This window comes from Dromiciops gliroides, chromosome 2, assembly GCF_019393635.1.
Source record: "Dromiciops gliroides isolate mDroGli1 chromosome 2, mDroGli1.pri, whole genome shotgun sequence".
Taxonomy (NCBI): domain Eukaryota; kingdom Metazoa; phylum Chordata; class Mammalia; order Microbiotheria; family Microbiotheriidae; genus Dromiciops; species Dromiciops gliroides.
In genome coordinates this window covers 238,797,900-238,809,907 of record NC_057862.1, presented here as the reverse complement: position 1 = coordinate 238,809,907, position 12,008 = coordinate 238,797,900, and the positions used below count along the sequence as shown (strand labels likewise).

The window sequence follows — 12,008 nt, the reverse complement described above, 5'->3', positions numbered from 1 at the left end:
AGAAGTTATTTTTTCACCTTGCCCTAGGCACAGGAATGTGCCTGGACAACTAAGATATTCTGAGTATTGAAAGGGCAGAGCTTTGTTAGTTTAAGGCAAATGGCCCCTAATGCCACTGAATTCTAATCCCACCTCAGATTTGTTATGTGTCCCTAGGCAAGTCAGTTCCACTTTCTGAATGTGGTAAAACAAGATCTTGAACAATGTGAATTTGGGTTTAGTTAATATTTTACCATTCCAGATCACATTTCCTGAAAATATTTCTAATAGCTTTTTTTTTTTTTAAACACTGCTGGCATTTCTACAACCTCCACCCCCTGGATCTAACAAGCCATTCATTGTTTATAACAGAATAGAAAAGAAGAAAGAAGAAAGAAGAAAAAAAAATTAGTTCAGCAAAATTAACCCACATTGTCTGAAGTGTGATAGTATGTCTTATTCTAGAATTATAGTTCTCCCCACCCTCTTCCCTGCAAAGAAGGAAAGGAAGTATATTTCCTTACCTTTTCTCCAGGGCTGTGCTAGGAACTGAATACAGACAGCCCTTCTTTCTCTTCTCTCTTTAGTTTTCCTGATTTGGCTTGTTTTACTTTGTACCAGTTCATATAAATTTTTTCATGCTTCTCTGAATTCTTCAATTTCACTGGTTCTTTTGAATCAGTAATATTCCATCATATTCATGTATCACAATTTGTTTAGCATTCCTCAGTCAGTGTCTGCTTTTTAAAAAAATTATGTAACCCTTGGCTCAAAGAAGCAGTTGTATGGGACCCCTTCCTCCTGGTGGAGATAGACTATTCAATGCCCCACATCTTCATGAGGGATGGATAGAGTTGGTGTATGTGGGTATATGTATATATAATGTGTTCTATATATTATATATTTAATATAAAAGTATGTATTATATATACACAGTACCATGCATACATATGAGAGAAAAGACTATATTGGGACTCTTCTCAGAGCCCTAAAGGCAGAGAGTGAGTCTGGTTTCAGGCTTTATGCCTTTGTTGCCCAAACCTCCCAGCAGGGGGCCACTGGGCACAGGAAGCTCCTGGGCCTTAGGCCTGAAGAGGGGCCTGGGTTTTGTGGGAGTTGGACTGGGCTGGGAGTTCACCTTGAGGCACCTGAGGTGATCCCCACATGACTTGGAGCTCAAGCAATGACTTGAGTTTTGTTTTGAAAAGTTGTGTTTACACAAGCACTGTTTAGTGGGGAATGGGGACATTCTTACTCCAGCATAGGGTTGGGGCCTAAGGCTGCAATCTGATTGGTCAAACCCCAAGTCAGGTTTTCTTTCTTAAGGAGTTATATACTTAACACAGCATTGTTCTGAGGAGGAGCCAACACTCTTGCCCAGAATAGGTTAAGGCCTGGTATTGTAGTTTGTAAAATCTGATTGATTGACTGGTACCACCTGACTAGTTTCTAGCACTGTGATTGGTCCACTTGGTACAATCTGATTGGTTGTTGTTATGCTGTATGTTGATAGGGGGAAAGTATGTAAATGAGGAATAGTAAAATGCCTTAATGTGATTGGTTGGAGGGGACCCCTTGAAGGACCCACTTCAGTGCACTCTCTGGCACGTTCAGAAGAGTGCCCATCTTCAGGAAGATGAATAAAGAAGCCTTCACCCACACACTGCTGCCTGCTTGAATTCTTTGAGTGGCGACCTGCTAGCAACACTAGAGCTGCCAACACTTAAGCTGCTAACCTTCAAGCTGCAGCACTAGGGCTGTTAACACTAGAGCTGCACAACATTATTTGAGCTGTTAGCCAAGTTTCTAGCACATATTGTAGAAATTATATGCATATACAGGTAGTACACATATGCAAATATACCATTTATATTGTATACATAACACGTGACATATTTGTATAATATATTTTATATATTATATGCATTGTGACGTTTAAAATTATATGTGGTTGCCTATTTCTGTCCCAAGTGTAGGGAACATTAGCTGGGGTTTTTGATATATTTTTACTTATAAATTAGAAGCTTTAGCACCAGTTTGGGGGCATTAAGCATTTATTAAAGCATGTTAGGTGTTAGTAAAGATAGAGCACATTGTCCTGAAAGTTAGGAAAGCCAAGCTAGGATCTAGGGAAGAAAAGAGAAAAAGGCGCCTTCCCCTATGAGTCTCAGGCCAAAAAGAGAAATTTCCTGTCCCTGTGAAAGCAGTAGCTACTTGTGGTCCAGAAGAGAGGCGGTCCCTACACACTGCTCCAAGCTAATTGGCTGGTAGCATTCAAGTTCATTGATTGACATGACTTGAAGGTGATGTTAAGTTAGTTAACTTCCTTTAGTTAGAGTTTCTGTGTGTGCCCACGCATGCGCGTCTGAGTCCCCAAATCCCATTATTTTCTCACAGCATATAATATGTATGTGTATATACACATATTATATGCATATAATATATATGTGTATATACACATACACACATTCATTCTAAAGGTGCCATCCAGGCTTATCTGTGTTTGCCTCCGAACCTCCTATTTTTTTTTGTGCATTTAAAAAAATGCTTCGTTGATATTTTTTCTTTCTTTCCTTTTTTTTTTTTTTTGGTTGGTGTTGCTATCCCTCACCTCCCTCCAAAAAAGAAAAAAACAAGTTTTCCCTTGTAACAACTAAGCATAGTGAAGCAAAACAAACCTAACAATGGGCATGTCCTTAAATATTTGTCTTCTGCTCTTGGTCAGATGACTTCTGTGGTCCCTTCTAATTTTTAAGATTTCATGGTTATGATTTTGTCTTGCATTTTGCTTGGGCCTTTTGGAGACATTGCTTTGGCTCTGAATGGCAATTTTAGGTGCTTTGCAGGTTGGTCTTTAGCCCTTGAATCATATTGAATAGGATTTGAACTCAGGTCTTCCTGACTCCAGGACCGGTATTCTATTCACTGTGCTATTTAGCTGTGTCTAAGTTTCCTCATGTCCTACATACAGTTAGGATGATGTTTTGGTGATAACAGAGTGTCAAGAGGTGGTCACTTGACTTGGAGGCAGGAAGACCTGGGTACAAATCCTGCTTCAGATATTAGTTAAGTGATCCTGGACAAATTACTTAACCTCTTTTTTTGCCTCAGTTTCCTATGTCTAAGATGGTGATGATAATAATAGGAACCATGAGATCATTGTCTTTACATATCAATGATACATAAAGTGTTTTTATAAACATTGTTGTTTAGTCGTTTTTCAGTTGTATCCGACTCTTTGTGATCCCATTTGGGGTTTTCTTGGCAAAGATATTGGAGTGGTTCGCCATTTCCTTCTCCAGCTCATTTTATACCTGAGAAAACTGAGGCAAACAGAGTTAAGTGACTTGCCTAGGGTCACACAGCTAGTAAGTGTCTGAGGCTGAATTTGAACTTGGGAAGATGAATCTTCCTTATTCCTAGCCCAACGCTCTATCCACTGTAGCCCCTGGCTGTCCCTTGTAAACATTAAAGTGCTAAAAAAAAAAAGACATCATATTTAAATAATTTATTTTAATTTTGAGCCTAACAAACATCAAATAAAATGGAATTTCCAAATACATAGTAGAACAGAATAAGGGGATTATGTGTATTAATCTATTATATATGTTACAGCTTGCTTTTCTTTTTAAGTATCCAAGTTCAACTTGTAGCTTTCAAAGCGGTTCTGCTTGTCTGGGCTTCTTTCTGGTTTTTCTAATTTTCTTTACATGTTTTAAAAATATGCTTCAGTGACTCTCTCTTTTCCCCCCTACGTTATCCCAATCCCTCTTTTGGCCTCCTCACCAATGGAAGAAAGGAAAAGAAAAACAAAACCCTTGTAACAAGGAAATATAGTCAAGCAACATGAATTCCTGCACTGGTTGTGTCTGAAAATGTGTCTTACTCTGCATCTTGAGGTCATCCCCTTTCTTGTCTTCATCATTCCTCTAATTGGTTGGTCACTGAATTGATCAGAGGTCTCAAGTCTCTCAATGTTGTTTTTCTTTCTATGTTATTATTATTGTATAAAATAAATGGCTGCCGTAATTCTGCTTGCTTCACTCCAAGAGCTGTTATTATTATTCAGGAACCTTCCGCTTTAGTCTGAGCCCCCTTATAGACCAGTGGCTGGGAGCTTCTCCATCTTGGGTCTTGTGAGTGCAGAGGCTCACTTTAGCCAACCAACCCGCCCTCCTGGGTGTTTCTTTCCCATCAGGCAAGGAAGGTGAGAAGGCAAAGCGAGGGCTGGGGCCGCTGGGGAGAGTGGAGCCCATGCAGCAGGACCTGTGGTGGGGGCGTCAGTTTCCAGGAGCGACATTGCTACTCTCAGAGGTACCAACATTTCTGATTAAATTTTCAAAAGCAGCCTCATGAGTAAACTGTGACATCTGAGACAGATTAATGATTGGTTCCCTGGTTCAACTGTTACATTTTTTTTTTAGCAGAACCAGGTAAGCAATTTTTTTTGAAAGTAATAAACATTTTTATTTATAGTTTCGAGTTCTAATTTTTATCCCTCTTCTCTCCCTTCCCTCCTCCCTCCCTGAGGTGGTAAGCAATCAGATAGGGGTTTTGCATATGCAATTATATAAAACATTACTGTATTAGTCATTTTGTAAAAAAAAAACTTGAATAAAAAAATGAAAGAAAGTGAAAAATAGCATGTTTCAGTCTGTGTTCAGTCAATATCAGTTCTTTCTTTGGAGGTGGATAGTATATTTCATAACTAGTCCTTGGGGATTGTCTTGGATCATTGTATTGCTGAGAATAGGTAAATCCACAGTTCTTCATCAGTGTTCATCATCTCTGTGCACAGTGTTCTCTTGGTTCTAAGGCAACATAAGATAAGCAGATCTCACTTTATGCTCCAGGAGATTGTGCAAATTGATTTTTTTTTTGGGTGAGGCAATTGGGGTTAAGTGACTTGCCCAGGGTCACACAGCTAGTACATGTCAAGTGTCTGAGGCTGGATTTGAACTCAGGTCCTCCTGAATCCAGGGCCAGTACTCTATCCACAAATTGATTTTTTTTATAAATCAAGTCTCATTTTTACTCTGACATCTTCTATTTTCAGAGATACTTTGTCTCTAGGTTTCTCTGCCCCTAGCTTCCCTTGTCAAATACAGATGCTCCTCAGTTCAGGTCAGCGGGTACTTATGCAATACAGTGCTAACAGGGATATAAAAGAAATAACACTTTGTATAGTTCTTTGTTGTCACTCAGTCATGGCTGACTCTTCTTGACCCCATTTGGGGTTTTCTTGGCAAAGATACTGGAGTGGTTTGCCATTTCCTTCTCCAGCTCATTTTACAGATGAGGAAACTGAGGCAAACAGGGTTCAGTGACTTGCCCAGGGTCACACAGCTAATATGTGTCTGAGGTCAGATTTGAACTCGGGAAGATGGGGCTTCCTAATTCTAGACCTAGCACACTATGCACTGTGCCACCTAGCTGCCCATCTAATTCTTTAAAGATGAGGAAACTGGGGCAGGCAGAGGTTAAGTGACTTGACCAGGGTCACATAAGCTAGTAATTATCTGAACACAGTAGTTTTGAACACAGGTCTTTATAACTTTGGTCCAGTGCTCCATTCACTGCCTTTCAAAAAATTATACTTATATTTGTATATACTTACTTTGTATGGTTACAGTTTTTTTATATTCACGCCTGAGGAAAATTAATAATTGCTGTAATACATATTTTTTCTTATTTTGTCAGACCCCACTTCTCAAGGACAGGGGTTTCTGAAGGGCCTGATTTAGTAATGTAATCAATCCCAGGGCTCAGGGCATCTGCTGTTAACCAGCTTGTGCTGGCCCCCCCCCCAAAGTGGGACCCTCAATTCTGTTTACTGGGTACACAGAAGCCAGCTTGAGCTAGGCCCTCCACAGGGGAAATGTCCCTTGTCCTTGCTTTTCCTTAATCAAAGTTGGAGGGAATCTGGTCTGCAAGCTGGGGAAATCCTGATTGAGGTGGTTTCTCTAGCCAAGATTGCTAGAGGCAGCTGGGTCTCATAAAGCAACTGGTATTCCTGAAGTGTCAGAGAGGGGCTAACCAGCCAGCCACATCTGAAGGCCAACCCACTTTCCCTAGCTGCATGAGGTTGGGAGTTGGGGGGTAGGGAGTTAATGAAATACTAGGGAGGAGCTAGGAATTATTAACCCCCTTCCGCATCAAAATGTTCACCAGTCGAGATTGCCTTGCCTTTGCCAGGGGAGGTCCAGGTGATGAACTGTCAGGCCAGTCAGAAGGAAGACACACCTAGGTTTAAAAAGACCTATTGGGGGGCAGCTAGGTGGCGCAGTGGTTAAAACACCGGCCCTGGATTCAGGAGTACCTGAGTTCAAATCTGGCCTCAGACACTTAACACTTAGTAGCTGTGTGACCCTGGGCAAGTCACTTAACCCCCATTGCCCCCCCCCCAAAAAAAAGACCTATTAGTCCTCACCCTGGGTCTTTTGGCACAAATGAAGGCTACCCAGAGATCCCCTTATTAATAAGTTGTGTCCTATTAATAAATTATTATCTTATGTGGAGAATTGCCTCAGTGTGCCCTTTTGTTAAATTTCACTTTTGACTTGCCTTTGATTCAGGAAGGCCTGGCTTCCTTGCCCCCGATTCCCTGGCCAGGGAAGTCGCTTGCTTCTCAGACAACTTGTTAAGACTATAGAATACTGATCTGTATTAGTAGAAGGAGTTTCCTCACCAGGAGTTCCCTGATAATGAAGTCACAGGCCCAGACAGTTTTTTTAAAAGTTTCTTTGATCCTAATGAGCAGAAACTAAGTCTTCCATGGAAGTTTGTTTTCACGTGTCCCCATATCTCTGGGTACAGGGCTGTGCTCATAATAGACACCCCATAAATGCCAACTTTCTGATAGACTTCAGGAGAGAGAAGTTATTTTTGGTTCCCATGGGGAAAAAAAAAGAGAATTTCAGAATCTGTCTTCCAGATTGGGGGAAAACATTTGGCTAGGCATTAAAAAAAATTTACTTGTTTTAGTTTAATATTTTCTTCCCCCCTCCCCCCCAATTACATGTAAGAACAATTTTTTTTTTGTGGGGCAGTGGGGGTTAAGTGACTTGCCCAGGGTCACACAGCTAGTAAGTGTCAAGTGTCTGAGGCCCGATTTGAACTCAGGTCCTCCTGAATCCAGTGCTGGTGCTTTATCCACTGCGCCATCTAGCTGCCCCCAAGAACAATTTTTAACATTTGTTTTTTAAAATTTTGAGTTCCAAATTCTTTCCTTCCCTCCTTCCCCCATCATTGAGAAGGTAAGCAGTTTGATGTAGTTTATACATGTGCAGTCATACAAAACATACTTCCATGCTTTGGCTAGGCATATTTTTTAAAAGTAATGAGTCAAGGGCAGCTAGGTGGCGCAGTGGATAAAGCACCGGCCCTGGATTCAGGAAGACCTGAGTTCAAATCCGACTTCAGACACTTGACACTTATTAGTTGTGTGACCCTGGGCAAGTCACTTAACCCTCATTGCCCTGCAAAAAAAAAAAAAAGGTAATGAGTCAGGGAAAAGGAGACTGGACCTGTGATTTCATTGGTCTAGGGAACTCCCAGGTGAGGGAACTCTGTCTACCAACGCAGGTAGCACCGTCTCTGCAATATATAATTTTAGAAAAGAGCCCTCAGAAGTTGAATGATTTGCCTAGGGTCACATAACCATTACATGTCAGAAGACAGACTTGAATTCAAGTGCTATGTGTTCTAAAATCAACTTTTTATCATCTGGACCAGGGCTTCTTAAACTTTTTCCACTAGTGACCCCTTTTCACCTGAGAAGTTTTTATACGACCCTGGATAGAAGATGGGCATGTATAACCTTTTACTGTTGCCAAATTTTTCACGACCTCCCCATATTCAGATGCATGACCTCATACGGAGTTGTGACCCATGGTTTAAAAATCTAAGTTAGACCTTGATCTATAAGTAAATATAAAATATTACATACATATAGAATATACACAGGTATATATAGTATCTTTATGTGTATATATATATGTGTGTGTGTGTGTGTGTATTTATTTTATGGTTTAAAATTTATTGTTACTTCTCAATGACTCTTGGGATCATAGCTTCAGAGAACCTAGACCAACCATCCCATTTTACAGATGAAGAAACTGAGGTCCAGGAAGTTTTAGTGATTTGTCCAAGGTCACACAGGTATCAAGTATCAGGTGTGAGATTTGAACCCAAGTCTTTTGACTCAAGAGCCAGTAAACTCCTACTACCTCATGCTTGCCTCCCATTCATCTCCCTGTAATCCCTCCCTTACAATGTAGAGGAATATTGGGGGGCAGCGGTGTGGGGGGGGGAGACAATTAAAATATTGCCGGCCAAGCAGATTACGGCTACCCAAAGATGAGAGAAGGTCAGATAGTCTCGTAGAGTGGTGTGTCTGAGGAAATAACCAGATGGTTCCTTAGGAACTGGGTTGGGTGGGAAGATGGATGGATAGATAGATAGATAACCACTTCCTTGTGTGGGCTTGTCTCTCAGGAGAGATGGCGGCTCCACCTGTATTGGACCCACCCGCAATTATCGCTCATGCAACACTGAGGTAAGATATCTTGGGACCCATGTTCCTTCTCCCCTTTATTGAGCAGCTTTATCTCCCATAGGATCTGGGGAAAGAGTCTGACCTCTCTTCATCATCAGGGAAGCATTTTGATGTTCTCTGCTTAATCTCGAGGTCCTACCTCCCCATTGGAGGCCCCACAAAGACCAGGGCCAGACCTCCACCAGGGGCAACTAGAAGCTGTTCCAGTCTTTGCTGGGAGCTGGGGCAAAAGGGAGAGCAAAGAACAAGTTCATTGCCATATCCCTCAGGCACATCTGTTGGTTTGTTGGGCCCCTGCTCTCAGGCACTGTTTCTGAGTCACTGAGACAAATAGCTTGTTGATGAAGGTTTTGGTTTTACTGCCAACCTCCATGGCCCCAGTGGGGAACTTCCAAGTCTTTGACAAGATTTTACAAATATTTTACGAGATAGAGGCAAAAGGAATTCTTTGAGGGAAGATTCTGGAGGAGGATTCCACCTGGAATTGCATTGCTTTAAATGCTTGTGGCTACATTTTATTTGGTGTTTGTTAAGTTTAGAACAATTTACAAAACAAACAGAAAAATCCCCATGGCAAATAGGCCTGAAGATGGAATTTGGGAGTTCTGACTCTGTTGTGGAATTTTCTCTATTGCATTCTTTAGCTTCCTAGCCTGCTGTATGAGAAATAGCTGAGAAGCTCCTGTGTTTTGGAAGGGATGACAGTTATTCTTTCCACATCTTGGGGGCTTGGGGGTATGATGGCCCCACGATCTGGAAAATTCAGTTAAAATTTTTTGGCCCTCCCTTTATACCAGAGGAGAGGTCTGAATTTTTTCTTTTTCTTTTACGGGGTGTTTATAGTACCTTAATGTAAAACTTGGGTTGGTATTATACAATATTATACATATATTTTATGCATTTCTGAGTTTTAACCTTTTCCCGTGTCATCTGCAGCTTCTGCAAAACTCCCCCCAAATTCCCATTTAATTTCTTATGCTGACCCAAGATACATCGAGACCCCAATGGGGAAAGTTGAGATATGTAAGGGATAACTGTATTTGGTATCCACTGCTTAACACATGGCCAACATTTTAATACATGCTTGTTCGTTTGAATTTGACTGTATTCTCCCTTCTGCCCCTCACCTCCTGGGGACAGTACAGCATCCTATAATGTATAATGTCCTGCCCTCTTCTCTCCCCTTCAGAGCTGTCCTCAGGGCACCCGGGACTTCAGAGCAGAGCAATGTGCGGAATTTGATGGGAAGGAATTCCAAGGCAAAAGATACAAGTGGTTTCCATATTATGGAGGTAAGAGCTAGGATGGATGGCTCTGTTTATTAATATGGGCTTTTTAGGGATGTCTTGGGATTACTATACTTCACAGGTTTGTTCCTCAGGAAGTTCATTAGTCACCTTTTGAAACCCAGGACTTCTTCCATAACCCATGGGAGCAAGGGCTCTGGGCCTTGGGCCATAGGATGTCTCTGAATACCAGAGATTCATAGAGGAAGGAAAAACTTCCATACCAATATAATCCCTCTTATAAAGGGAGGAGGATTTTTTGCTGTTTCTGAAGGACTTTAAAAATAGGGCTGATGGGGGGCAGCTAGGTGGCGCAGTGGATAGAGCACTGGCCCTGGAGTCAGGAGTACCTGAGTTCAAATCCGGCCTCAGACACTTAACACTTACTAGCTGTGTGACCCTGGGCAAGTCACTTAAACCCCAATTTGGATGGTCTAGTTAATGGAGTAGTCAAGCATTGCCATATTTAGCATCTGCTTTTAGGGTGACTACAAGGACAGGCCATTTGGTTTTTGAGCAGGAAAAGAAACCTTGTCCTTTGGGATTTCATTTTCATCCTTGTTCTCTCCCCAGCTGCCAACAAGTGCGAGTTGAACTGCATTCCCAAGGGGGAGAACTTCTACTACAGACATAAAGAGGCAGTGGTGGATGGGACCCCATGTGAGCCAGGCAAACTCGATGTCTGTGTGCAGGGCACTTGTCAGGTGAGCCATTGACCTGCCCACGGTCCTTACCCAGGGCTAAGATTTGTCTCTGCAAGATGACCAATTTCCACTCAATTGTTAAACCCTGTGGCTTTTTTGGAGTCCTCTAACTTGTCTGTAGCTTTTGACACTGCTGATCTCCATCTCCTCTTCTAGACACTGTCCTCCCTAAATTTTTATGACAATGCTTTCTCTTGGCTCTCCTTCTTATCTGACTCTTCTTCCTTAGTTTCCTTTGATGGATCAACATCCGTGTCCCACTTCCTGTACATGGATGTATATACTCCAAGGCTCTGTCCTAAATCCCCTTCATTCTCTCTTTTTCTCTTCTTTCCCCCCTCTCCCTTCCCCCTTCTGTCTTTCACCCTTTTCCTTCGCCCTCTCTTCTTTTCTCTCTCCTTTCCCCCTTCTCCTCTATTTCCCTCCCCTTTTCCCCCTTCTCCCTTCTCCTCTCCCTCCCCCTCTCTGATCTCATTAGCTCCCATAGATTCAGCTATCATTTCTCTCAGATAACTCCCAGATGTGTCCATATATCCAGCCCCAGTCTCTTTCCTCTCAACTACATTCCCGCAGCATCAACTATCTATTGAACATCTCCAACTTAATGTCTCGTGGGAATCACAAAGTCGACATGTCCAAAATTGAGCTCTTTATCTTTTCCCCCAAACCTTTCCCTGTTTCTGACTTCCCCAGTTCGATGGAGACCACCACTTTTCTTCTAGTTACCCAGGTTTGGAACTTCAGAATTACCCTCAACTCTTCCATATCCTTCTCCTTTTATATTCAGTAAATTCCCAAATCTTATCAGTTCTGCCTCCACAATCTCCACTGCATCCATCCACTTCCCCACAGCCACGGCTCTGATTCAGACCCTCTCACTTCTTGCCTGGACTATTTCAATAGCCTAATTGGTCTCCCTGCCCCAAAGTCACTCCCCTCTCTAATCCATCCTCCACGTGGCTGAGTTTCTACATTGATATTCCTAAAGCACAGGCCCCTCCATGTCATTCCTCTGCTCAAGGAGCCCCATTGGCCTCTTGTTTCTAGGATAAAATATGAACTCCTTTGATTGTTGTTGTTGTTGTTGTTGGTTTTTTGCGGGGCAATGAGGGTCACATGGCTAGTGTCAAGTGTCTGAGGTCGGATTTGAACTCAGATCCTCCTGAATCCAGGGCCAGTGCTTTATCCACTGTGCCACCTAGCTGCCCTGTCTTGAGGAACAAAAGGGGGGAATGTGGCAAAAAGTTTTAACAGTCGATTAGATAATGGAGAGACGCCAGTTTTTTTTTAGGACCACCCTTTTGGGGAGGAGACCAACAGCATGAGCTATGCACACCAGTCCGCCTGTGACACACGCCAGATTGCCTGCTGAGCACTCGACTTCCGGGGTGCGAGCTTAAAAGGCAAGGAGAGAACGGAAGTGGGGCCTTTTTCCTGCTCCGCTGGTCTCCTGGCTGCGCTGCACAGACAGACGCGGACTGG

At 42.4% G+C, this 12,008-nt stretch overlaps 1 protein-coding gene across 2 annotated transcripts in view; it reads left to right on the top strand.

The window, feature by feature from the left end:
• PAPLN (papilin, proteoglycan like sulfated glycoprotein) overlaps positions 1-12,008 on the top strand; it is an 89,868-nt gene that overhangs the window by 25,388 nt on the left and 52,472 nt on the right. For both annotated transcript variants that reach the window (XM_043982759.1, XM_043982757.1), the window contains exons 3-6: positions 4,178-4,293; positions 8,476-8,536; positions 9,726-9,828; positions 10,396-10,526. In XM_043982759.1, coding sequence (XP_043838694.1) covers positions 4,178-4,293; positions 8,476-8,536; positions 9,726-9,828; positions 10,396-10,526 — 411 coding nt within the window. The remainder of the gene's footprint in view (positions 1-4,177; positions 4,294-8,475; positions 8,537-9,725; positions 9,829-10,395; positions 10,527-12,008) is intronic.